This window comes from Coturnix japonica, chromosome 4, assembly GCF_054131305.1.
Source record: "Coturnix japonica strain WE chromosome 4, WE-NBRP24, whole genome shotgun sequence".
NCBI lineage: Eukaryota > Metazoa > Chordata > Aves > Galliformes > Phasianidae > Coturnix > Coturnix japonica.
Window position 1 is genome coordinate 12,397,719 of NC_140666.1, and position 27,109 is coordinate 12,424,827.

At 42.7% G+C, this 27,109-nt stretch overlaps 2 protein-coding genes and 1 non-coding gene across 11 annotated transcripts; 1 reads left to right on the plus strand and 2 right to left on the minus strand.

The window, feature by feature from the left end:
• Positions 1–2,008: 2,008 nt before the first annotated feature.
• PABIR2 (PABIR family member 2) lies at positions 2,009–11,568 on the minus strand. The gene is made up of 10 exons (XM_015860412.2): positions 11,434–11,568; positions 11,217–11,295; positions 10,049–10,105; positions 9,614–9,657; positions 9,482–9,536; positions 9,165–9,266; positions 8,152–8,240; positions 7,535–7,599; positions 5,595–5,691; positions 2,009–4,544 (listed from the first exon to the last, which is right to left on the minus strand). The coding sequence occupies exons 1-10, from the start codon at positions 11,547–11,549 to the stop codon at positions 4,394–4,396; spliced, it is 855 nt and encodes a 284-aa protein (XP_015715898.1). The 5' UTR covers positions 11,550–11,568; the 3' UTR covers positions 2,009–4,393.
• On the minus strand, positions 4,631–4,774 carry LOC116653444 (small nucleolar RNA U109). Its single transcript, XR_004307270.2, has one exon. It is a non-coding gene; the product is annotated as a small nucleolar RNA U109 (small nucleolar RNA).
• Positions 11,569–13,019: 1,451 nt separating the features above from the next.
• LOC107312691 (P2R1A-PPP2R2A-interacting phosphatase regulator 1) lies at positions 13,020–26,272 on the plus strand. Of its 9 annotated transcripts, none has more exons than XM_015860336.3 (10): positions 13,020–13,398; positions 14,854–14,932; positions 18,295–18,351; positions 20,571–20,614; positions 20,694–20,748; positions 21,146–21,238; positions 21,635–21,723; positions 22,356–22,420; positions 23,017–23,136; positions 24,148–26,272. In XM_015860336.3, exons 1-9 carry the CDS (start codon positions 13,283–13,285, stop codon positions 23,115–23,117), a joined length of 699 nt encoding a protein of 232 aa, XP_015715822.1. In that variant the 5' UTR covers positions 13,020–13,282; the 3' UTR covers positions 23,118–23,136; positions 24,148–26,272. The 9 variants fall into 9 exon arrangements, with proteins under 9 accessions (XP_015715822.1, XP_015715816.1, XP_085402262.1 ...); XM_015860330.3 differs by having other exon boundaries at positions 23,017–23,113; XM_085546136.1 differs by having other exon boundaries at positions 22,359–22,420.
• The last annotated feature ends 837 nt before the right edge of the window (positions 26,273–27,109 follow it).

The following is a 27,109-nucleotide window of genomic DNA, read 5'->3' on the forward strand; positions in this document are numbered from 1 at the left end:
ACCAATAGCTGTGTTGGTGTAAGAGGTAAAAATCTTCCATGGTCACTAATGCACGTTCTTTGTTCATAGCAAGGGCCGACCTACTCGGCCTCTCTTTATAATGTAAGAGCAAAACATTTGCTCCAGGTTGAAAGGAAAATGCTGGCCCAACACGTCAAGAGTCAGAACTTAAAAGCCCTACCAGCCCCATATCAAAAGGCTTTAAGGTCTAAAAAACAAGTAATAAAAAGCAGCTTTAATGCAACAAAGGTTTGGACTGAGACAAATCCACTGGCTTCACTTCTGCTTAAGTAAGTACCCAGCGTGTTCTCTATGACAGCCTAAAGGTCCACGTTACAAGGGGAACTTGTGTCCTCTGTACTTCAGGGGATGGCAGCACTGAGCCAGCAGCTCTGCTCACTGCCTGCATGAAGACTCTTCATTTGCAGCAGGAAGTGTGAGCTTAACCCAGCTGTGCAGCCTGCTTTCTGCTCCTGAAAACAGACCTACCCAGAGATGTCATCCAGGGCCCAGCTGTGACTGAGATAAGCAGAGTCCTTAGAGAAAGGTGAGCACCAGCCCCATGCCCTCTCCAAGGAGGGCTTTTAAATGAAGTCAAATGCTGCTTGAGTTTTGACCAGCAAGGCCGTGGGCTGAGGAACACACTCCTAGGCCTGACAAGCAGCCTTTACCTGTGAGCTGGAACAGCCCACATGCTCATGAAAGACTCAGATGCCAGAAACATTCTGTATTTGAAAGCTGGATAAAGCAGATCTGCACTCAGGGCTAAAGCTCTTATCTATACTTGAGGAGCTCATTGTTACATCCTTCATTAGCTCAGTGGGTCACTCAGTACCTTCAGCGACCCACCTTACATCAGTCACTACATTTGCTAAGAATGATGTAACAAATCTCGAGCCATTCTGAAACACTGAATGGCAGGCAAAGCCCCTTCCCTCTTATGGACTGTTGCCATTTATACACCAGCCCTGGAATGCAAGAGAGGGTCTGTATAGTGCCACAAATATTTATTGGACTTTAAGCCCACTACATTATTACTTCCCTTGGACTCAATGCAAGAGTGAGCTTTCCTATAGAGCCTGCAGGACTCAGATTTACACCCCTCATGGACAGTTTAATTACTTTCATTGCAGGAGAAAGTATTTAATCACATGCAGTCAGAATAACAGCCCCTTAAATAAAGCCTTTAGGGCTCGTGATCCCCGATCTGAAATGCAATGAATTAAATGTAACACCCATACTGCCATCCATTCCCTGATTCAGAACATTTGATACTATCAAAACAGAGTTCCACAGCTGATATATACAGTCTAACCCATTGGTATAACCCTTCCAGCACATAAGGCTGCTGAATGAGGAGTCAAGCATACTTCAGGTAAAAGCCAATGGTAACTAGTTCACATACTGAAACCACTCCATCTAAAAGGTTGCTTGAACACCATTGGTGTTGGCTGCTATTTCTACTTCTCTGTGGTCACCACGTTAGAAGCATTTGAGCACTGGTGATTCCCAGCAATAGGTCTGCATCAGTGGCTTCCCATTTCAAAAACAAATAAATAAAGAGGGTGAGGAGAGGCAGGAATTCTCAGCCGCTCGTTACAGCAACTCAGCACAACTCAGTCTGTTGAAGTCATAAGAACCCACCGTGCTGCGTCAGTGGTTATCTATTAAAGCTGACTCCGAGCACCAGCTGGTGTTCCTCCCCAAAGCACTATCTAATTCATTACACACCAGACAGTTAATAAATCCTCAACTCCAACTCGCAGTCAGTGCATGCAGAGCGCCCCGTCCCAGCTCTTCCACTGCAATCAAGATTGATTCTGCAAGCAGCAGAAACTCACATGCAGTTAAGTACAAATATCAGCTGTCAGAGTGGCCTTCCCCCAGTCAGTTCCAACACAAACAAGTGGTATTACGGCTGGGTATGGATGAGAACACAGTCCCACAGGGGACCCATTACAACGACAGTAAGACACTTCATTCTGAAACAACAGACAAAGCACGTGTGTATTGTATATATGTTTTATAAAAGAGCAATGCCTTCTGGAGAGTGGAGAACAGCCAGAACGCTAAAAAGATGCTGTAACAAGAGTCAATATTTGTGCGTTTGCTTTATGAAGCTTACATTCTAACGTTTACAAAGGCCAGCACTTAGATAGGACTCTCCACTAACAGACAAATCTGGAATACATCAATTGTACAGGTAAGTCAGCCCAAAATAAGCGACAGCTATGCTCTTCTGTTTAAAGAAAGCATGCAATAGTTCCCCCCTTCTGCCACCCCTTGGCCTGGGTTTCTAGGTCACAGAGCCAGTAAAGCACATCATAACCGAAGTGGGGCACAGGTAACAGGTTGAATTTCATCACAGACCGTTCATCGACAGCTTTGCAAATGTAAGAGCAGCCTTCTCTTCAGCGATGAGAAGGCAGAGAAGATACAAAGCATGAATAAAAAAATAGTTAAGCCATTTAAGACATCCAAAGTTCAAGAAATAGCACTGGGCATATACAAAGAAAATTCACATTCCGTACTGCAGAGCTCATTTAAAAATGGCACCCACGGACAATATATTACAATATGCACATTTATTGGAGGCGGGGAACTGACGCTCCACAGGTGATAATGATAATACAAATAACAGTGCCACCATTGGCCCATCAAGGTATTCCTTATAGTTTAATGAATACGCCCTTAAAAATAACCTGGTATGTACAAACCTTCTGGAAACTCAACAGCTTCTTCAGAACAGAAAGGATTACGGCTGTCCAGCCCTCCCCCCTTTCACCAGACAGTATTGCCAGAGACTGTGCCCCACTTTAGGAGCACATTATCTCACTTTAAAGTCAGTGCTATTTTCTATCAAAAAAAAAAGAACAAAAAAATAAGATCAGAAGTTGCACTTGGAGATAACAAAAGCATTTATGTTACAAACATTCAGAAATGGAAGCTTATGGTTCTGGCAGACAACGTCGCGTATTAAATACAAACCAGCCAGCAATTACCGAACATAAAAAACTTATTCAATCATAAAAAAATACTATAATTCATCACCACAGACTTTTTACATAGTTATAAATAATAAATAGCATAACACAGTAGATTACAAACAGATTTATTTTGCCCCGTTCAAGTCTTTTAAAAAGTAAATCCTCTGCCGTCTTACTTCAGGCTGACCAAAGTATCGTGACGAGTCGCGGCTCTGACGTAACTCCTGAGCCAAACAAACCTGCAGAGCTTCCACTCAGCCTCACTTTGAAGTCTTCTGTTATACATCGAATGTTCGTTTGCCCTCCTCGTTACAAAGGCATTAAGTGCTGCACGGGGCAGCTTCCAAAGTGACTGCGCAGGCCGCCATCTCGCTGGGACTGAGCACAGCACCTCGCAACGGAGCGACCCTCCTTGGAAAGGAACACTAAGGAAAGCAGCACTGATGACAGACTCTGGTAAGCACGCTATCAACAAGCTGTACACAAAGGACGTTTCCCACCCACCCCTCCGGTTTACATTCCATCATTTTGTAACAATGTCCCCTAAGGCACAAAAATACCTATGACCTCAATGCCACAGGAGACATTGATGGTGCCATACGTGTTCTCCTACACAGTAGTTTTAATAACTTAGTTATCTGCATGGTTTGTCTTAGATCGAGGCGTGGATTAATTCTCCTTGGCCAAACGTTGCTAAATATTGACCTTATTTCATATAATCCATAGGATGAAGAGCGTGGGGAGAAAACTACGCAGCTATTTCAATCACGTTCCTTTATACTGTTATTTCTTCAATGCCAGCGAAGTGACAGTCATTCATTCACTGCTTTGCTGGGCTTTTTACTGTAACGGTGAGGTTTCCAGACCCACCGTGCTCTCCTGTAATGAAAATTACTAGCAGCGTTCACATTTTTCTTCTCCCTTCTGCAAAGAACTTGAGGCTACAGCCTGAATTTAACAACAAAAAAGAGCCAGGAAAATAGTTTTACTTTACTGGTTGAAGAGCCAGAAAATAAATCAGTATTTTCAAATCCTTCCGAACCAAATTATTTCCCTAGACACAGCAACCACGATAACCATAGAAATATTTCCCTCAATATTGCAACACTAATAGGTAGATACCTATCTCAGAATCAAAAAGTGTATGCAAGTTCTCCAAAGCAAGAAGTTAGTATAATCTGAGCAGACATCTCGTTTAAAAAATAAAAATCAGCAAAACCAGACATTAATATGGTCTACAACGTCCATTAAATGGATAAATCAAAATCACTGGAAAGTTTCCAAGGATTACAGTTACACTAATTTTCCATTTAACAATCCTCATATTAATGGTTCAAGGATCAGAGTTCATTTCTCTGTACAGCAAGGGAACAGCACAGCCAAACACTGACTCAGAACTGATTAAGTCACTTAGGTGAGAGATCATCCATCAGAATGAATGAGGAGCATGAGTTTGAGCATGTAACTGGCGACTCAGCGGTTATGCTGCCTTTAGTCAGTGAATCAGAGGAAGAGCCAACACTGCTGCTACTCCCATCAAGAATGTCTGAAGACAGGCTGGGGAAAGAGAAAATGGTTATTTAGTTACACAGGCTCCAGGTTTCTGTGTACACAGCTAATGCGCTTTCTTCCTTCAGAGCAAGAAATGTAGGAGGCATATACTACCACTCAGCCTTTACTTGAAGACTGGCAGCCCTGAAGACTCCTTGTTTTCTGTAGCATGTTATAGATATATTCATGCTCCTTAAGGGAATAAGGAGCAGAACTATGTTTTTTTTAACATGCAGATTAAATTATAACCCTGATTTTAATCAGTTATACAGAAGACTAACAGGGACAAGAACATAAAAGGTTACAGAATAGGAATACCAAGAATCTCAACAGTAATGCAGCTGATATGTCATTAATTAGCTAGCACATATTTTAATGTGATGCTAATCAAAGAGACGTTTTGAAATGCATTTCTTCTTAAGTAAGGAATTACTTTGTTTGAATTTTGAAGTCTTGGTACATGATTCCAGCCAGCACGCAGAAAGATGCTTTTGGATTTTAGCTGGAATGAAAACGTACAAAACATTTCTAGGTATTCCAGTTCTATAAGTAAACTGAAATTATAGTTAACACCCAGTTGATACAATACTCAGCGTCTGACTTTTGACACAGAAAAGAATCAGCTTTATAGAACCATAACATTCAAGGGAGACAGACCATTAAAGCTAAAGGCAACATGAACTGTGACTGCAATTATTCACACACATATTTTCTAAGTATTTAGGTAAGTGATTTGGATACTGTGACCACGTACTGAAAGAATGTAGAAGCTTCCAGATGAAGTAACTTTACTTATGAACTGAGATTTCTAACAAATACATTCAGAATGACAGGTTTGATACATAAAAGTCTAGGCTACTGTCTGCCCACAAGGAATTGATCAGGCAGGCAGGACTGTTACCACGCTACACTATCATAGCAAGAGTTCCCAATAATGCAGATAATGCAAGCTACATACAAAATATCTTTCCCCCTCCCCCCCCCCAAAAAAAAGCAGAGATCTTGTAATAACTGTGCATTCCCAGGTTTGGTATTTCGTGGCACACAATGTTTTACCATGCACTGAGATCCGTCAGATGTGTAACATCTGGAGAAAGCATGTTGGTTGTTCCTTGAAAAAGTCTCTTTGGCTGACTTTCAGTTTCCATTTCACCTAAAGAAAACAGTGCAAATAATCAAACTCACTTGAGTCTCTGGAATGTCCATTTAATATTTGTCTAAAGTAAGAGAGGCCTGTCCCATAATACAGCAAGCTTGCATTTGTAACATGATAAGCCCTCAAGTACTTGGATAAGAAATCCACTTTATTCTAGCTATTGTTTTAACACCCAGCCTATTCCTTACTTAACTAACGCTTCAGCTGTATGTGAGGGGCTACAAAGATCTCAAAGACATCAAAACAGGCACTTGGTACCTCAGAATACAATCAAACAAAGCAATCTAAAGCAAACTGATTTCTGTGACTTAATTTTAAGCGAGCAATTGAGATAAGGCAACTGGCATATATATCAACACCTGGTGATTAAAATTCTTAGTGATTATGGAAATAGAAATTCCAGCTCAGTACACAGTTTCACCCTTCTGAGTTAGACAAATTTGGTCATGTATGTACACTTCTAAATAAGAGCTGAATAGAAAAAAAATAGCACATGTATGCATTTCCAATTAGTCATCACAGATCAGACTATCTTTGTACCTGCACTCATCTACTGACACTGGAATATTAAACGCGACAGGCAGAATTCATTTAATCTGTTTAGTATAATCTGCCCTGAGAATGGTCGAGCTCATTAACAGCTCCTGCACAAGAGACACTTGGAGATACCAGGAACTTCCCAATAACAAGCTTCAAAGAAAACCCTCTCAGCTGCAATACAATTTTTTAGCTCAACTATAAAACCATAAGAAATTGGAAGTACATTGTGCATTTAGGAAAAGCAACTAAAGTCATTTCAATTGATTAGATAGTTTAGTATTAGGTAACACTCCAAAAATTCCTTGATGGAAGAAAACTTGCATCTCCTCTTTGTAAAAGATGCTCCACCAGAACACATGGAAAGTGTGAGCAAAGCCTGCCCTTGTGGTGGTTTCCTTGCTACAGTTTGTGCACAATCTATTGTAAAACATTTCAAATAAAACACTGGAGCACGAATATCTGTTACCTGTTTATCAGTGAACCTGATACACTTCTATCCAACTTGTAACCGTTCTAAAATCCATATAAATTAATAGCCAACCTAAGTTTTCTTGTTAATGCTATCTTGGCATTCTCCTGTCAGTCTAATACAAATTACACAACACCATCTGACAGGACAAGCCCTGAAAAACAACAACAAAGTAGTAACTCTTTTTGAAGACTAAATCATCACTGTAAGTTTTGTAAAAGAGAATGAATGCTTTTGGTGCAGTTAATGTCTAATATATACATACAGACCCACGTCCAGACAGGATAAATGTAGCTACAGACACACATTTTCACAATCTAATCTTACAGATCCACTACAGATAATTGTTCTAGGATGTAATTTAAATATCTTTAACGCAAAATACTTCCAGGAAAGAATGCAGTTTTCCTCCTTCAGGAGGAAAGAAGATCAGTTGGTTCCACTTCTCTCCCATTCTCAAACAGTCACCTTCTGAACTTTCACAGTGAAAACAAACATTCGGCACTAAGTTTAGAAGATATTGAACGATAAGCAACATTCCTGGGATGATCTGAGGGGTGTGCACTGCACAGTGGTACTCTCAGGAATGCCGGGGCTTACAAATATTCATAAACATTTGCAGAATAACTTGCCTCTTTCAAGCAGTAGCTGTTTTAACGATTTGCATTCTCGTTCTTTAGACTAGTTGCTTTTCCTTGAATTTCTAAATTTCAATTGGCAAATTCCAGATTACCTTGGAAACATTATATTTACAGGACAACAAAGAAGAGAAAAAAGCGTCTTGCTGCAAAATGACATCCACACTCCAGCACCTCAAACACAAACACATACCTTTTCTTTTAATGGGGCCGAGAACACTGGGCCTGATGCAGTTGATTGGACTTTGACTCCTCCTGCTGTAGAGAGAACACCGATAGTCAGGTCTGTAAAGGCTGCAAGTTTGAGCATCACCATATTTCACATTAAATCAATAGAAACATATTATATCAAACACTCTTTAAAGCTGAACTGGAACGCTCAGGAAATCTGAATATGTAAACAAAGAAGTGCTGCCTATTACACTGCATTATCTACCATATACACTTGTACTTAGCATCCCAGGGTCTTCTCTTGCCCTCTGTGCATCATATACTGGCTTCAATCCATTTCTAGAATCAGTATAATATGTATACAACATGGGTATACTACCTAATTGATAAAGTTAATTTGAAGTACAGAAATTCCCCTGCAAGGTACTAAAACTGGTTTAAAGTTAACACTGATTCTTTTAAGATCATCCACGTGAAGCTACCATTGGTAAAGGCCAAACCTGCAGAGCATTTTTACATGGCAATACTCTATTCTAAAAATGAAGTCTCTTCTAATGCTGTGGCATCAGCTTTAACTAATCCTTGTGCTTGCCCTGGGATTTAAGGCAGTGTATACCTGTTGCTTCAGAAGTTACTTACTTAGAGAATCGCCTTGTTGGACTGGGGATAGGACTCGGGGGTAATCCATTGCTGCTCACAAACATTTGCAATGACGGTGAAAAACATTGCTGCAGAAGAAGTCACATTAAGATGATTCAGAATTCCCACTTAAATACCCAAGTGTCCTTCCCCCATCATAATATCTCTGGTTAGACCAAACTTAATGACAGATCAATAATCAAACATGATCTTGGAGGGATTAAAACCTAACTTACAAAGACATACTGGCTAATGAAACTGCTATACAGCTCCAAATCCAAAGGTGTAACACCAGTGACCAATAGTGGTGTCACATTAGGAGCTGACTTTCTATGAAACACAGTAGCACTACAAAAGCAGAACCACAAGAGGGTGGAAACAAGGTCAAGCAGCCCACATCTAAACAACAAAGTTGCCAGTTTCTCTTTGCAACATTTCAGTTTCCCTGTTCCCACTGAAAAAAAAAAAAAAAAAAGAGGAGTTGATCCAAGACATACCTTCCTCCTTTTACAGCATTTGCCATCAGTTTTCAGTGCAAATTTGGCATGCTCAAAGCTCAGTATTCCTTGACAGTTGAGGTTATGCCTTCCTTTCCAGAACTGATGGGCACATACCGACTCTCCTCACCACACAGATATGCAGCTACTCGTCTCTGTCTACTCTCATTCTCTCCGCATACAACGCATCCAGATTTTGCTTCACCCCCAGCATGCCCCAATTACACAGCTGGGGATCACAATCATTACTACAATGCTCTTTTTCAGCTCCCTTAGGATCAGAACTCTAACTGACCCAAACATGACAGAAGTGAAAACGTGCAACGTGAATGAAGTCGCACACTGCTTCAGCTCTGCAGGCTCGGGGATGAACACCTGATTGTCAGTAAAACGTGGATTTGGGTTGGGTTCTGTTATTGCTTTTTTAAACTGTCAAACTATTTATGAAGTTTCACAGCTTCACAGTCCAGCTAGATTCTAAAACGTGCTTTCTGTTTGGTGTTTCACTTATCTTACCTTTCCTATCCCTCTTGTAGGCGAAGGCGCAGGCGAAACTGGAATGAAGTCGATTCTCTTTGGGGAGGAAGATTTCTCAGACTTGTCCAAGTCATTGTCACTCTGAAAATACAAAGGTTTCAAACTTAACATTGGCATCAAGCAATACTTTAAAATCCAAGCCACGAAAGTCTATCAGGTCAAGTGAGCAAAAGAACTACAACACATGAACTTAAGTTTATCTCTAATTACTCCCACAGTTATATCTCTCCTTCCCTTAAAATCATCAGTTGAGTTTAAAAGTAGAATTTAACACAAAACATCTACAAAGAGATTACCAGGCTCAAGCTTTCCTCCCATGACTGGCTTATCTGCATTGCTGTTTGCACTTCCCTAGAATACAAAAGATGCCATCAGTAGATACAAAGAGAACAACCGACTGTTTTTATCATCTTGTTTCAATAACTCACCTTTCATGGGCTGTTTCTCTGTTCATTAAATCCACTCCTTCCTCCTGCAGGAGATAAACATTCTAAGTTTTCTCATAACATTTCATAACATTTGATACGATATAAGCACTTGGCATGATACTCATGACTCAAGAACTTGCCCTTAGAATTGAAATACGGACAGTGGGAGCACAGCAGGGAGAAAAGACTGCCCCAGGCCTACTTCAGCATTTCTCCTTAATGAAACAACACTAAAAATGCAAGGTGACTTCAACAGGACAATAATGAGCCTCGCAATAATGCTTCTGCATCACAAATAAACCCTTTTTAGTTCTTTTTTTTTTTTCGAGCTCTTAAAAAACTCAATAGCAGGGACTCCCGATATATCAGTACTTTAGTATCATATAAACATTTCTCATTCTGCTGTTAGATATACGGTTTGAAAGCTGCACTTACCCTTCTGATCTGATGAAGTCGGCTACTAGGAATACGAATAGGAGATGATGACAGCAACTGCAAAAAGTGACAGCCACGACAATTAAAGCACACATCAACAGCCTGCATACGCCTTCTTTAGCATCAGCTAATTCCTGTCGACTTAGAAATGAGCTGTACAACTACATGCAGATGACTCAATAATGTTGCAAAAAGAAAACACTGACCTTCCAGAGAAAGGACTAGTTTTACTGCTTACAAATTCATTCTGCCACTCAGCAGGTGGCAGAGTCGCATGCAGGTGCTGCTTTGTACCTCAAGAGCACAGATAGCTACATGTGCCATTTAGACAAGACAGGCATTATAAATAAGCTGAGAATGTTACCTAATTCCCTCCTGAACAGCTTAAGAACACAGACTGCCTGTACTAACTTACACAACCTGCTGGCTTCTGTAGTGTTTTATCTCTGTCTTGAACAGCATTTCACACAACTTTACTTCTGCAATTGCCAAGCTAATTTTGTATCTGTTCCCTCTGGATGCTGCTGCCACATCCAAGCAGGCCATCAGTTCTCAATCCGGATGTCCTGTTTATTGTGACACCTACTGACCCATGGTCCAAACTCTTGGAAGCTGATTTTAAGGACCTTACATTGCACAGGTTTTGGGAAAAAAAACAAACCTCGATCTTCAATATCCTCGGATAAGAGAGAAAAATGTCAGTGGAAAAGAGCACAGAGGTCCTGAGCTGACAGTAAGGAATGGGAGAGAAAAGAAATGCCACATCTTTGGGAAGATCAGTATATAACAGAGAGCAAAATGATGCCTGGCATATAAAACACACTTCTTCATACGAATCCTACTGTCTGATCTGGCTTTGCAAGAGAACAAGTGGCCCTGACTGAAAAGACAAAACCAAAAGCAACCACGTGAATGACGACTTGTGAATGCCTCGTGCATAACAAATCAGACAGCCACTAAATACTCCCAGTTACAGCAGCAGTTCACTTTTCCAACCCTCGTTGGAATTCATTTGAAGATCGTACTCAATCAGAAATTACGCAGGGCTTTAGAGATCGTTCTGTTCTCAGTGTGTTAGCTCACAGCGATACAAACCGAGTTCAGCCTCATTTCTCCATCCCACCCCGTCCTCGTTAGGTGTAAACAGAACGTGCCTGGGATTCCTTACCATGCTGTGCCGGCTGGTAACTGTTGTGCTGTTCCTTCGGGTTCGCAACACGTAAGGCTGAAAAACCTGGGAGCTATCACTGGAGGGACAAACCAACCAACAAACACACAGACAGGTTAGCTGAGGCGCTGTATTCCAGCTGTACAGGCGCTTTGGCACAGCCCCCGGCCGGACCCCGACCCGGCCATTGCCCGCCGCCCGGCCGGGCCGCGCTCACCTGAGGCCGTGGATGAGGGGGGCGCTGTTGGATCTCCTCAGCCCGCCGCCGTCGCTCGGTGCCGCGGCGCTCCCCGGCGGCAGCTCCAGGTCCAGCTCCATTTTCTCCTGAGCCATCGCGGCGGCGGCTCCGGCTCGTCCCGCTCCGCCGCGACGCCCATTCACTGCCGCCGCCCGCCGCGGCTTCTCATGCCGCGGCCGCCCCTACAGGCCCCGCGGGCGGCGAGGCGGGCAGGGCCCGGGGACGCGCCGGGCCCGGCGAGGGGGGCGGCCCCGGCAGCGCCCCATGCCGGCTGCGGCCCGAGGGCCGGCCCGCTCCCACAGCCGCTCCCGCCGCCGCTCGCGCCCCGCGATGCCGCCGCCTCAGGCCGGACGCCCCCCGCAGCCCGAGCGCCCGCTGCCGTCGCTCAGCGCGCATGCGTGGGAGGCAGGGCGGAGACGGGCCCAACCGCCCTGCAGTGCGCAGGCGCAGTGACATCGCGTGTCAATACGCGCATGGCCGCTCAGCGCCTCCAACGCAGCTCAGCTACGGAGCGGACGCGTGGAGCTGCGGGTTCGAATCCCGCTACGGGCTGTATGTGAGCGTTAAGGGCCTTACCAGCACCTCGTTTCAGAACAAAATAGATAATGTTTTTCAAAGCTACATGAAAAAATAAGGATGGAGAACTTGGAATTCTGCTGTGTGATTATTCTGTTCCTTTCAACAGACTGAATGTGGATGATTGTAGTTAACTGAGCTGCTTCTGGGCTTTGCTGTTAGTTCCGGCACCTGCTTGTATTTGTTATTCCACAGCTAGAGATGATGTATGTTCCCAATGAACTGTTCCTATGGCATCTACATTCCTTGCATTATACTGACCCTACAGAAGCGCTTGTGCCTATTATGGACCTGAGACATCTTACCAGGGCTCCACGAATGTGCTATTCTAAGTATTTTCAAGCTTTTCCAACATGTACTTACACCAAAAAACCCGGAGACCAAACACAGCAAAGTGCCTGTAACTCCACCAGCTGCACCAACAGATCGAAGCCCACAGCACGGGCTCTACTGCCATGAAATACATCACCTGCTTTAGCAGGGGGGCCGGACTCGATGACATCTCACAGAATCACAGAATGACCCGGGTTGGAAGGGACCTCAACGATCATGTAGTTCCATCCCCCTGCCTGGCAGGGCCACCAAACATACACATTTACTAGATCAGGTTGCCCAGGGCCCCGTCCAACCTGGTCTTGAACACCTCCAAGGACGGGGCATCCACAACCTCCCTGGGCAGCCTGTTCCAGGGCCTAACCACTCTCCTAGTGAAGAACTTCCCCCTAACATCCAACCTAAATCTTCCCTCTTTCAACTTAAAACCATTTCCCCATGTCCTGCTATTGTCAGCCCTTTCGAAGAGAATCTCGAGGTCCCTTCTAAGCCCAGCGACTCTGTAATACGCGGCCATTGATTAATCAGTGTAAGGTAATTAAGTGAGGACACACACAGCACCTCCCAGCCCCCCGAGCTCCAGTCGCGCATGCGCACTGCCGCCACGGGGCCTCAGCTCACGGCGCCGTGCGGGCGCCCCGCTGCGCATGCGCGCTGTGTGCAGGGTGAGGGGCTGTGGGGGGGTCCGGCCTGAGTCGCTCGCTCCTTCAGTAGCGGCGGCACCGCGGAGCGTAACGACAGCGGCTGTGGGAGCGGGCCGGGCCGCAGCCGGTATGGGGCGCTGCTGGGGCCGCCCTCCTCGCAGGGTCCCGCTGTCCCGCGGGGCCTGTAGGGGCGGCCGCGGCGTGAGGAGCCGCGGCGGGCGGCGGCAGTGAATGGGCGTCGCGGCGGAGCGGGACGAGCCGGAGCCGCCGCCGCGATGGCTCAGGAGAAAATGGAGCTGGACCTGGAGCTGCCGCCGGGGAGCGCCGCGGCACCGAGCGACGGCGGCGGGCTGAGGAGATCCAACAGCGCCCCCCTCATCCACGGCCTCAGGTGAGCGCGGCCCGGCCGGGCGGCGGGCAACGCGCCGTGACGCCGCTCCGTGGGGCCCGGCGGTACCGCAGGACGAAGCGGCCTCCGCTGTCCTGTGCGTTGCTTTGGCTGTTGTTAATTCCGGGTGACCTTTGGGCTCCTCATTGACCTCCTACCAAAACCTTCTGCAGCTCTGAAAGTGTTAGTGCTTGTCTAGCCAGCCGTGGGCCGACGTTAAGCGAGCAGAACCGCAATAGGTTTGTGTAACTGCAGGAAGCAGCTGTGCCCACACAGCTCTGAGCAGGGCCGGAGCGCTGTGAGCCGTGGCTGCTCCTCAGGGACGCTTCTTAAGTTATAAAAACAAACTGTGAAGCCTGAAATCTCCTCGGTGTGTTATAAACAAATGGTTTAATGCAGGCTCTGGGCAGGCAGAAAGGTAAGGCAGAGCTCTGGCCTTAAAGCTGCATCCACTCGGTGAGGTGTTTATGTAAATAGCACTGAAAGCCTACAGACTAATTGCAGGTGGTTGCAGTGGTTTGCCTGTTAGGAATTTTCCAGCAGAAAACTCTTCTTGTCAGATTGCAGCTCTTGGCAAGAAATGGCACTTGTTTTTCCTCCCAGAATGGCTTTGTTGAGCAAACTGGAACAAAGCTCAGCTCCTGGGCTGTTGCTCCTGCTCTGTTGCTGCCCATTGGCCCCATTTCCCTGGTAACAGATTTGGTAAGAATTTGTCCAGGTGGCATTTCTTAGAGGACAGGATTTACCCTTCACTCAGCTCTTGATTCCTGTTTTCATGCCAAATAGATCTTTCCACCCCCCCCCACTTCTTTCCAGTACACACTGATTATTGGACTCAATCCATGTAGCTCAAAGTTTCTGCTGAAAGTGAATTCCTTTGGTATCATTGAGTACTGATTAATTGCTGTTGGTAAGACAAGAGATGGCCAGAGAAACTTAGTTTAGGGATCAATAGAATTGCTTTGAAAAAGGAACTGTGCTTATGTCACATACCTCATCCTGCATCGTTTAAATTGATGTGTTGCTTCCTGATTAGAGACATCACCGCAGCCAAAAGTCTCAGGGGTTTTTAAGCTGTTTTTTTTGCATCATGCTTAATGTAACCTATGCTGCAAAAGAGTTTAGAATGTGTTCCTAGTGACAAGAGTTACTAAGTGCTGCATTGTCATGTTCTGCTGCCACTGAAGCTGGTTTCTGGTTATATGCTGTTACAAACTTGTTCTGTTGGATGATGTCTGCTGCCTGCAGCCCCTCCAAACATAATCAATTCCCACAGAAAGGGTCTGTCTTAATTGTCTTATTATTTTTAGGCTCAGTTGAGTGATAGAAGTAGCTGGGACTTGGTTGTGCTTCTTGAGATGAGAACCTTCATAGCGTTTGAAACTGAGCTTATTGCAAGAGGTGCTTTTTGATGGGAAGGCAGTGGCTTTTGCATTTGACAGCTGTTTCTTTTCACAGTGATAACTCACAGGTGTTCCAGGGCAGCGTTCTGCGAACCCGCAGGAACAGCACCACGGTTATGAATCGTCACAGTCTGGTAAGGACACAATTAGAGCACCCACATCAGTTTGCACACTTTGCTTTGGGCCTGAAGTAAAGAAGGAAAGGAGTTTTTAATCTCTGAAATTAACCACATTTTCAGAAACAGGGCTCTGCTCTGATATTAGTATATTGTAGCTGTAGCGAATGCTCTCTGTAGGCTGTTTGGCCTTGGTGAGTACTTGTGTTTCACTGTCGTTGTAATGATTCATAGAATCATAGACTGGCCTGGGTTGAAAAGGGCCTCAAAAATAATCCAGTTTCAAGTCCCCTGCCATGTGCAGGGTCACCAACCACTATATCAGGCTGCCCAGAGCCACATCCAGCCTGGCCTTGAATGCATCCAAGGGAATGTGAGCAGATGTTCTAAAAGTCAGATAGTTAGCAAAGAAAGCAGGTTGTATAGATGTGCTATTGTTCAGTAACCAATGTGCTCATAATTTCTGATGCTTAAAAAGTAAGTGCAGTTGTGTTCAGGTTTTAAGTTCTTTTTCTATTTAAGTCAGATCATACTGCTGAAATCTACAGCTGATGCAATGAGATAGAACTGGCTGATGGAACACAGAGCCTGAGACTCCCTAAATGAGTAATTCTACCTCTTGGAAACACTTCAGTTTTTATCACAGTTTTGTTATTACAGTTCCCAAAAATCTGAACTTGTAAGCTATTAATTTGCGCATACGGGTCTTTGATCCAGGGGAATTATTGTGTGCCTTGTGTTTTTAGTACTTAATGAGTTGTGATAGGAGGGTGGGGTGGTAACCAATTGAGAACACCTGCACAGGTTGCATGTATTGGTTTGCTGGCCCTTATCAGAAGGGCTGGGGTATGTTGGGCAGTTGCTTTCTCCAGCAGAAAGGAGTTTTGCCAGCTTCATGTAACTTTCCTCCTAAAACAGCCATAGGAAAAAGAGACATATGCAAGGTAATGCTTAGCTGCAACCAATATCTTATTAAAGTTTTGGAAGAGCTAATGTTCAGGTAGGTGGGGAGTAGCAACAATTTCCCATTAAGTAAGGGGAAAAAACACAGTAACCCAGTGATGCTACCATAATGGCCTTCAGTGTGTTCTGATTCTATCTATTCTACCCCTGTTTGGTTTCTTTTGCAGCATCGTTGTCTCCTGTAAGGCTGATTGCAGTCACCCTGTTATTTCTTAGATGCCTTTTGACAAGGCTTTAGAAGTAACCTGCTAGCTCCGTGCTAGAGGCTGAAGAATGGCACACTCTTATTTCCTTGACTGATGTCCCTCTGCTAACATTCTGTTCTAAAATCAAGACAGAGGGCTACACAAGCAAAAGCTTGTGTCTGTAACATATCCAGGATACTTGATGTAAAGTTTTAGAAAGGTTATTCGGAAAGAAATCCTGATAGACTATTATGGTAACAAATTATTAAACAAGTGTCTCTCTTTTTCATGTATTTTCTAGGGCTGCAGCTTAGAGGAAATTTATTCTTATGGTCAGACTAAAGGAGAAACAAACTGAAGGTAAACCTCAGTTTGTTAGGTTCTCTTCTTGAAGCTCCTCAATTGCTGGGGGGAAAAAAAGAAGAGAGAATTCTAACTTGGGGAGTATTGCCTGGAACTTGCTGGGAAGCAGGAGCTGGTGCTTTGATAGGCTAATTCTTACAGCTGTCCTGGGAGCTGAAAAGGAGGTGTACTCTTCTGTTAAGAATGGAAGCTTTTTGAGGAAGGATGAACATGTTGCTTAAGGGCAGAAATTGGTTTAGAGCTAACAAAGGGATTTTTAGTAACACTTTGCAGTTTGTGTCTCTTTTCTCATCTTCTTAAACCTACTGTGCATTTTCTTATATAAAGAGCTCTTCCTCTTATTACCTTGCATTCAGAGCTCTATGAGACTGCATCCTTCCAAGCCTTTTATATTCCACAAGGCCTGCATCAGAGACTTGAATTAAACACCGACCCCATGAGGAACTGTCCCTATGGCCTCATATAATCCAACTCATGTCAGTTTCTTGGGCTTGCAAGTATTCTTCACTCCTTGCTGACCAGATGCTGACAAAATACAGCTGAAACTTATGCTAAAAATCAGGTGCTTCATCAGCTAGATTGGTACCTCATCTCTTTGAATTAGCTCTTCGAATGATGGGCTGGTTTCTGGTTCTGTTGAGCATGGCAAGGGGAATGAAATTGGAAGTGAACTTAAGAGATTATCCTCTCCTTCTGTTGCCCTAAGCCAGGATCAGCTGCATCTAAATAGTTTCTGGAACGTAATTAACCTTCAGTATTAAGGACCCTAAGCAACTTCCCCTGGTATTCATGCTAGAGCAAAAGAAGTGTAGTTTTATGGCCTTAGACGTTATGCTAGATTGACATCTGTTTTGATACATTTAATTTCACAGTACATAGGGGATAAAATGTACTTCAAAACACTTTTTGATGTGCTTAGAAAAAGTAAGTTTTATTGCAGCTTAAGCTGTAACAAAGTTGGTTACAATGTTCAGTGAATGACCGAAGCTGTTAATTCGAAGAGTTTTATTTCAAGAGATACATTCTAAGTTCAGTTACTATTTCACATTGTGTTAAGCTGAATGGGAAAGAAGTGAATTTTCTGATGTGTTGTGTTAACTCTAATGAGAATGGTGGGAGCTGTCAAAGTGCTTTGGTAACAGGAGTGCACTTTCTGGCCCCGTCTCTGGGCTGTTACAGTGCTTGTCTCAGTTGTTTAGCTGAATTCTAGGAGCTTTTCTTGCCGTATGAACTTTTCCAAGTCTCAGACTCTCACTCTTTTATAATGACATCAACAGGGGCTGCTATGCCATTTCTGGTAAATACATGTCATTGCCTAGGGATCAGCTGTGCTCAGGATCTGTGTAATTCCTTTCAGAACACATCAGTGGCATCTAGTGAGTAAATGCTGTGGTTTTCTTTCCTACTGTTTTTTTTTTTTCTTTTAAGGCAAAGCACTTTAGGCCGTGGTTAAATGTTGAGCCACTGTTTAAGCAACAGCTTTCTCTGGGTTTGTTTTTCCCTTTTTGCTGTGAGGCCCCACGGGTGCTTGTGTTGGCAGAAGAGAGAGGGCAGTGCAGGGACAGAAATGGAAGGGCAGTGGCACTGGGGGAAGCTGACTGCTTATTTTGGTCGTGCTGTCTGCCAGAGTGGCACCAGTGAAACTTTACCTGTGAGCATACGCAGCAGTGTAATGTGGAAATGCATACGATCATGTTCTTGGGAGTACTTTACAGAGTTTGTGTATACTGAGTGTTACAAGTGCTGTTTAAACAAACAAAACCCTTTGTGCATATGTTTTGAGTTTAAGATAGAGTTACACTGTTGTATTTCTGCACTTTCTCCTCCCTCCCCTGTGGTTTTTAAGTCATGTATTGCTTTGTTCTGCAGTTTGTGCCATCATCGCCTATCCGTATTCCTAGCAGCCGTCTTCATCAAATCAAACAGGTAAGAATAGGTTATAACTTCTAAATATGAAATTGCTTGTAGGTGGCTGGGTTGTTTTTGTGGGGTTTTGTAGCAAGTCTGCAGCACTCTGTTGCTTCAAGGCATGTTTGAAAGTAAAGACTACATCTTGTTTGCAGTGTTCCAGATTCTATAAAGAGACAGATACGTGTTACAGTGAGAAGACTTGAACTGAAGGAGGTAAAGGGTCTTAGAACTGACACTTTAGGAAGGAAACCTGTAACGTAAACCCTTCCAGTAAAGTTTCACTGAGCTTTTTTGGCAGTCAGACCAGCATAAACACTTAAGGCTAATAACAACTTGTGTTGGCACAGCATTTACTGCAGCCAGAAAAAGAACTGGATAAGGAAGCAATCTGGCAAAGAAAAAAAAAACAAAAAATAGCATAGTTCAGACTCTCCTGGCTGGGCAGCTTTTCATCTGCATAAGATTCTCATCCAGATCACTGGTTGTGCCATTAGAGTGTGAGGGGAAGGGTGATAGAGTATGGAGGAGGAGGAGGGAGGATGGCAAATATCTGGGCAGGCTTAAATAACTACCCACAGCGCAGCTCAGGCTGAAGATGCATGTTTTAAAACTGGCAAACTCAAACTCTTGTGGCTCCTCCATTTTAAATATTGTCCTTGGCAGGACAAAGGGAAATGGTTTTACGTTGAAGGAGGGAATATTTAGGTTGGATATAATGGGGTAGCTCTTTACTATGAGAGTGATGAGGTGCTGGAACAGCTGCCCAGAGAGGCTGTGGATGCCCCATCCCTGGAGGTGTTCAAAGCCAAGTTGGATGGGGCCCTGGACAGCCTGGTCTGGTATTAAATGGGGAGGCTGGTGGCCCTGCTTGTGGCTCTGGGGTTGGAGCTTCATGATCCTTGAGAACCCACCCAACCTAAGCCATTCAGTGATTTACTGATTGACTTCTTGGCAGTCAAGTACTTATAAAACTAGCTTGAAGGTGCTTGATTTTGCTCTTAACTTTGAACTTTTCAATGAGTATGAATATACATTACTTTGTAAGAACAAAACTTTCAGACAGCATTTTCAGGGTATGATGTCCAAAGTGATGTAAGGTGCTTCCTCATGCCACTCGATATTTAAGGTGTGTGCATTAGTAACCCTGAAGAAGACAACTGTTTTTGTTTGCTATGTGAGCAGTGTACTGGCTTCAAGAGAGCCTGAAGCACTCAAGTCGGTTTTAAAGCTGTTTTTATCAATATAGAAAAACTTAGGAGAAATATATAGATGTGACGAGCACAAGGAGATGAATGACTGTGGTTTCTCTGCTATATTTCTTACAGGAAATAAAGTTTGATCATTCACATTGTTTTAAGTTCAGATATTTTTGTGTTCAGTGTTACTCCATAAATTTGAGTGCTGACATTTCCTAACTTGTATTTGGTATTTAAATGCACGAGTTGAAATTCTCTGTGCTGTGTGCTTCCCAGCATACACAGGAACAGTGTGCTTCACTTCTCGTCTCTTTCAAATCCCAGCAAAGCTCACAATGAACTGTGTTAGTGAGGCTTTCCCTACATAAGGTGGACATAGTGAATGTGTTTAGTTCAGCTTTCATTCTCAAAATGGACTGAACTGGGGAATTTACCCATTCACTCAACTGCGTGCACAGTGTTCATTTAGTTTTAAGGAAGGATGCACACATACCTAAGAGGGGATTGAGTCACGTTAATGTTTAATGCTTCATCTCTGATCTGTTTTAACAATATTGTATGAATGTTTTAGAAGAAAACACCAAATTCCACATTTATTGCATACGCTGTGGAGCAATAAGATGCAATGGATACTAGTAGGTAGGATAAGGGGTATTCCTTATTCTATCAATCCAGTTGTGTCCTTAAATGTGTTTCTACTTTAAGAAATAATAATCTGCAAGAGCATGTGAAGACACTGCAGCACGTGTAGGATTTTTGGTTGCTATTGTTCTGCATTTGAAGTACTTTTTGATAGAAGTGAAAATAAATTTAATACAAAAACTGTGTGAAAAACAGCCAACTCCCATAAAGACTTGTTGATGGTGTCTCTTAATGTGGTTCTTTCCTTTTTTCTTCCTCTCAGCTCTCTGTGTCTTGTGAGAGCTTGAGGTTATCCTTACTTAACTAAGTTGATAAAAATCTCTATACTGAAGTAAAATAAAATCTTTTTTTTTCCCTTTTTTTGCCTTAATTAATTTTTCATCTATTTTTTTCTAGGAAGAAGGAATGAACTTGATGAACAGAGAAACAGTCCATGAAAGGTAAGCATTAAGGAAAGCTAGCTTACTTAATCCAGTCTTCTGTGGGCCTAGGGCAATACGTTTCTTTTCTTCTTTATAGAGAAGTGCAAGTAGCAATGCAGATGAGCCAGTCATGGGAGGAGAGCTTGAGCCTGGTAATGCATTTGTGCTTTAATTTGTATTCCTGTTATCAGTATCAGGACACTAGAGAAACTTACTTCAACCTTTTTTGTATAGTTTAAGCACAATTAAGGTGGTGACTGTATCACCAGCAGTTTTTCACACTCTTAAGGCACACAGTTATCAGTTACTCAAGGATACCTGTAGGTTCCTTGGGCTGGAATGTCAAAAGAGAACTGCATGGATGTCTGCATGTCCAAATTTTCTTCTGTGTTCTAATACCTAACAAGTAATGCTTAAGGTTTGTTTTAGAATGCCCAAGAAAAAAAAATCACGAGGATGAAGGCTGATAACTTTTGAATCAGACTCAGTTCTACACAAAACAGCCCTTCTCTACTTGCTCACAACATTAACTGTATGCACTGTTTACAGAGTAACAATGATTTTGAAAAATCATCATCACCAAAGCAAGTAGACTTTGTCCCAGTCTCTCCAGCTCCTTCACCTACCAGAGGAATAGGGAAGGTGAGCAAAACATGGTAATAAACTCCCAGCTAGCAGCTGTACGTCTCGTAGATGAGAATTTCTGTGGAGTGTTCCACTGCTAGTCTGTGGTAAATCAATTGAATTCGCTTTCAACTTAAAACAAGAGGAGGAGGCACATGTTCTTGTTTTATTAACTAGTGTGTTTAACCAGCCTGAGATGGAATAAATGCTTGTCGACTTGCATGCGTTCTGCATGAAAATGGAGTCTGTCCATCTTCAGTTTCTTTCTCAGTAACCAAAATCACTATCTTGGTGTGGCCAGCTCAGTGGGTTGCTTTAAATTTGTAATGGGTTGCTAATTTTCCTGCATAAAGGATTGGTTTCTACCGTATGGGTGTGATACTAAATGTAAATAACACAAACTTCTGCTCTCAGCAATGCTTCTCACCATCTCTGCAAAGTCTGGTGAGTAGCAGTGGATTACCTCCCAGTCCTAGCCCAAGTCCAACAAGGCGATTTTCAAGGTAAGTTCAAGATCATATCAATAATAGGAAGCTGGCACAGCTTACTCACACGAGGCTTTTGAAATACCAAGATGTTATGTAAATAGTTACATTTCTTATGTTCAACTTGCTATACTCATCTGAATGTTAGATTTTACAGCGTCTTAAAATAGCTGTTGAAATCCTTTTAACATCAGGGAAGTGGGCTACATTTCAGTATCGGTCTTTGCAATATGATCTCTATATTGCTTCTAATCACTTTTTGAGTAACTAGATTGAATTTTAAGGGGAAAAAACCCCAACTGATTCAGGATTTGTTGTGGGTTCTGTTTTGTTCTGAGTGGTACAGGCAGAAAACCATTATGTTATACTGGGCCATAATGCTTAAGCAAAGTACTGCCTGAGCTTTCAGACTGCTCCAGTTGTGGAATACTGAGACCTAGCTGAGACCAGGGGTCTGTGCTCCCTGCTCGTTCTTTTAAATAAATGCAAATAAAATGACAGGAAACTATTTAGGAGAGGCTGTTTTAATGCCTATTATCTGACTGCGTTCCATTTAGCACTTTGTTATCTGGAAGTCTTTTGATTCTTTACATGTTTTCAGGCTTTCTGTGTTAATGGTGATATGAGTGTAGCATCTGTCTCCTTTTTAGCAGGAGAAGCCAGAGTCCAATTAACTGCATTCGACCAAGTGTTCTTGGACCAATAAAAAGAAAAGGTACAGCATTTGTTTTTGGCTAGGACAGCAGGCAAAATGGTTACTTTGACCATAATTCATGTGTAGCTCTTTGTAATTCTGTTGTACCAGCTGATGCAGAGTGACTGGAAATAGAGGGTGTTACAGATTTCCAAATAAATAAGACTGTTTGTGGTGATGAAGCAATAAATTAGTACGTACTGTTCAGTAAAGCTGCTTCTGACCCAATGCATCTGTGTTGCTGGAGTTGTTTAATGATAATTAATTCTGAACTTCATTAATTACAAGAGAGAAAACAGCTTTACTTCTTCTCAGCTTCTCTGCTTTGCTGTTAGAAGTCAGTGAACTGTTTGAGCTGAATTAAATGAAAACACTTTCTTCTGAAGTACAAATACCTGATATTCGCACCTCGGTCCATAATTTGTTAAGCTCTTCCCAGTGCTTAGGCTAAAAGGTATCTAACAAATTACTTTTAAAATTTCAGCATCAAACTCTTGTTTTAAATATTACAGCCTATGGAGTGTTACTTCATAAGATGGAACTTGTGCATTTTGTGCTGTGGAAGATGTTGGTTTAAATGAGTAGTAATTTTTGTCACCCTTCCTCTCTTACTAAAGGTGTAACTGAAATGGAAGATCATCCAAAAAGGTTATTCCAAGGCTCCACCAACATGCTTTCCTCTGAAGCTTTGCACCAGCCAGACCTTGGTGGATGGTAATTGCCACTCTGTTGTGCAGGTTGCATCAAAAGCACTAAAGTCTCTTTTTCATCAGGCAATGCTCACACTTGGAGTTACATTTCTTTCTAATTAGTGCAAGCATCCTGTGTTTTTGAAGGTGTGAAAGTAAACAGACAGCACCACTCACTTCAAGTTTAGAATTTCTAGAACAGATGGGCAGTCCTTGTCTGTTGATGTGCTTTCAGGTATATGGGAGTTGAAAATCTTTAGGAACTAGAGATCCCTTATGGCTGGCAACTTCTGAAATCCAGTTCCTAATTGTAATTAAATATGGATGTTAATGTTGGGGGGGATATTTTTGTTTTGTTTTCTACCTTTGTGCTTTGTCATATTGGACTACCCCAACCATCCCTGCTAGGAGGAGACAAGAAGCACTAATGAAAAACTGGCCACATGAAATAGTAAGGGGGTTCAATATTTTGACTAGGAGGGTGCAGTAATATGTAGGGTATGTCTGGACAGTTACGAAGATGAGATTGTTTATGGTGTCATCTAAAGTATATAGGAGTGCACAAGCTTTAAGCCCATTGCAATGGATGTTGTAAAACAGGTGTATTTGAAAACAACAACTTGTTAGCACGTCCTGTTCATAGCAGGCAGAGCAGAATGGGTTTAATTTGCCGTTTATTTTAGAAGATGGTAGTTCTTAAAAACAGTTTGTTGTTGTCACTGGTGATGAAACAGCATTTTGCATCCTGTGAAATATGCTGAAAAGAGCGTCTGGATGCATGAGGACCTTGTGAGAGATGGGGGTAAAGCTTGCAACATTTGTAAAGAAGTGAACTATTTTGGGCTAAGCTGAAGAGAAAAGGGCAGATGTTATTTCTGTTTGAAGGAGATGGCAAGGTGTATTGTTACAGGTTTATTTCAAATGTGCGATTTGCTGTTCCTTCAGAGCTGTATGCTTGTTCTTAAAGTGGGCCTATAACGAGCAGACGCCAATGTTTGGAACTCTTAAGAGGAACTGGAGTGCTTCATTTCTCATATCTTGATGTCGCTGTGTTTTCAGTTTGTTGGCGCACACCCTTGATGACAACAGAAGCAGTGCAGGCTCTTCCTGTGACTCACCAGCTGAAGCTGGCGCCAGCACCGGCTCTCCAGTGTCACTTTCTGACTCCAGGTCTCCATTTTTACCAGTAGATCTTACAGCTAAGTTACCTATCGATTGAGAAGCGAATATCTGCTAGTGGATACCAAGAAACAGACTGGATATCAATAAGGCTTCCTGTTGTGTGTAACTGAGTCTTTTATGTGATTCTGTTCCTCATAGGAACTTCCAGAAATGTCATTATTTCGAGACAACTTCCAGAATAGTTCCTTGAGGAGGAATTCATGTTTCTAGTGACTTGTATGATGTTTACTGAAATACAGTAAGCATTTTGAATTGCAAACATAGTCGATGCCGACATCAGTATCCAAGCTGTTGATTTCCTATGGATTTATTCCTGTTGGTGTAAGTTACAAATACTGCATGCTTGCAGAAGACTTGGCTCTCCAGCAGACAAGAGGCAGCGTCCTTGCTACTATGAAGTGGTGCTTTGTGTAGTGACATAATTCACATTTGTCCTCAGTCTTAGATCGATGAAGCAGCTTACTAATTTGTTTTTATTTCCCTCAGTGTACGTTAGGTTGTTTTGCTGTTGCTCTTCATATAAAAGAGGGAATATTGGGGGGTAGGGAGAAGAGTAATTGATCCCTGTATTCTGTTGGGATCGACTTACTAAATTCTGTTGTTCTAATTAGATTCCAAAAGAACAAGCTGGTGTATTGTCATCTTAGATGTGTGTCTTGGATTTTACTCATGATCAGGACTGCTGTTGTGACTAAACCCAAAGTTAATGTGGAACCTTCTGGGTTTTTGTGATTTTTTATTTTTTATTTTTTCCTTCATTTACATGATGTATTAGAGTGGTAGAAGCTCCATTAATCTTTTAATTGGGAAAAACAGTTATCATGCTTAGCACAAAACATTAAGTTGTGAGTTCTTAGTATTTAGTACTCCAGAAGTGCATTATTTTAACTCAGTATTTGTCCTTGTGTGTGACTTTGGATGGATGAAAACAAAGAGGGACGATGAATGCTTTTGTACAGGTTCAGGTGATCAGATCAGCTCAGAATTTAATCTCTTGATGTTACTGCATTGAATAAGAGCACCAGGGTTTTTCTGCTGTTGTAAGCTTTAGGTGCTGGTTGGAAGTTGGAGTTTGGTGATCTGCCGTGCTTCAGGCTTCTTGTACTCTACTGAAAAAGCCATTGGATTGAGACATCCTGATTTCACCCTGAAATTCACCAGACAAGAAGAAAAACTTGTAAACCAGCATAGAGAACTGTTTCAAATGTTCCTGTGGCAACCTCATTTTGGTGGTTGACTCCTGGTACGGAATTGAACTTCTCCAGCTGGATCCCTGTCTGTACATGTGTATGCATCTGTACCATATGGTTGCAAGCCTTCTCTCCAGAGAGGTCAATAATGGAGCAAAATGTTTGTTTTTTGAATGCTAAATGTGAAGATTGGAAGGGTCCTCAAGTAGGAGAGAAGCCCAGTTTGAATTCTGCTGGGACATATTCACGTGGATGGAGCTTTGGACAGCAGCCATCAGAAGTAGAAATGGATGACTTACTGCCTAGTGACTTCAGGACCAACAACTACTAGGTACCTTTATTGTAGGAAAAAAAATAGAACCTATTTAACAGCTTTACACTGTTCAAGTAACGTATGTCATGGTTTGCTTCTGATTTAATTCCTCTTAAATTATTGCAGTAGCCAACTTCTTGCCTGCAGATTCTTCTGTTATTATTCAGACTGTCCTTTGCCCTGTGGCCAATGGATGAACTTGTGTGTGGTGTCTCCTTGCCATCTAATATGGCCTAGTTTCCTTTTGGGATTTCAGATGATGTGCCAAAGAGTTGCTGTGCGCTCACTCTTCTGTGGTGAGGCCAAGACTGACTTTTTCATCTTACTTTCTTCTTAAGAATGGGCCCCCGGGTGTCCCAATCTTATAAGGAAGATGCGTTGGTTGGGGGGGTTTCATGGCTGTGTGTAAATCCACTTGTCTTTTTTTTCTGTTGGATATTTATGCTTTTCAAATAAGTGCCAATAAATGGAACAAATATTTACATGTTTTTCTTTCTAACTCAGAGTATCTGTTGTATCACGTTTCCACCCTTGTCTACCTAAGCGTTGAAGTTGGCACTAAAATCTGCAGCACAGCTCTTGGAAAACAAAGTTTCCAAAAGGTGATCTTCGTGCTTTACCTTCCCAGTTGCCCAGGGAATGTTGATAACCGTGCCAGTGCTCAGGGGACTGTATTTTTGGAATGAGCACTTACTGCATTTAGCAGAGGAATAGATACTTCGTGGTGGGATGGTGATATAAATGCCAGGAAAAACGAGCCAGTGCATCAGCCAGATTAATTTTGCTGGGGTCTTCTGCGTGTTGTCAGCAAGCCGGTTCATCGGAATACCCAACAGCTGTCCTCCTGACGATTAGCATGAGAACCTAATCCCAAACTTGTTCTTTTCACCTTTCTTCAGAAGACTGGCGTGTAAGTGATAGCGAACTTGCACAAACAAAATAGATCTGCAAAGCCTTATGTGTTCCTGCGAGGCCAATCTTGTGATTCTCGGGTCAGTTGTGTGTTTGTGAGCCCAGTGCTGCTGATGAAACCACTGAAGACAGGAGTGACTGCTGGAGCTCCACCAGCGAGCTTCAAGCTACGTAACAGCTTGAGCATTTCTTAGCAGTTGTCACTTCAGAAGTGTTCACTTTGTTGTTGTGTATTTGCATATGTTGCAGTCGGAACTTAAAATAGAGAGGCTCAGGAGCTGCTATTACAATATGTGAGCTCTTCATACCCCATCTCGTCACCAGCTGCCAGATGGAGTTAAGGTTGTTCCCTCTTCTCATCAGCAGAGTTAAAATGTTTGTAAGTGTCACTGAATGTTTCCAGTTAAAATGCTGTAACTAAAAC

What these genes read in the sequence shown, in the direction of transcription:
- LOC107312691 (XM_015860330.3), top strand. Translation starts at nt 13,283, where the DNA reads ATGGCTCAGGAGAAAATGGAGCTGGACCTGGAGCTGCCGCCGGGGAGC. An exon ending in CTACCAGAGGAATAGGGAAG is followed by an intron (nt 21,239 to 21,634) that starts GTGAGCAAAACA and finishes TTCTGCTCTCAG; the next exon opens with CAATGCTTCTCACCATCTCT. An exon ending in CCAACAAGGCGATTTTCAAG is followed by an intron (nt 21,724 to 22,355) that starts GTAAGTTCAAGA and finishes TCTCCTTTTTAG; the next exon opens with CAGGAGAAGCCAGAGTCCAA.
- PABIR2 (XM_015860412.2), bottom strand. Translation starts at nt 11,549, where the DNA reads ATGGCTCAGGAGAAAATGGAGCTGGACCTGGAGCTGCCGCCGGGGAGC. An exon ending in GACTTCATCAGATCAGAAGG is followed by an intron (nt 9,658 to 10,048) that starts GTAAGTGCAGCT and finishes TATCTCCTGCAG; the next exon opens with GAGGAAGGAGTGGATTTAAT. An exon ending in CTACAAGAGGGATAGGAAAG is followed by an intron (nt 8,241 to 9,164) that starts GTAAGATAAGTG and finishes CTTCTTCTGCAG; the next exon opens with CAATGTTTTTCACCGTCATT.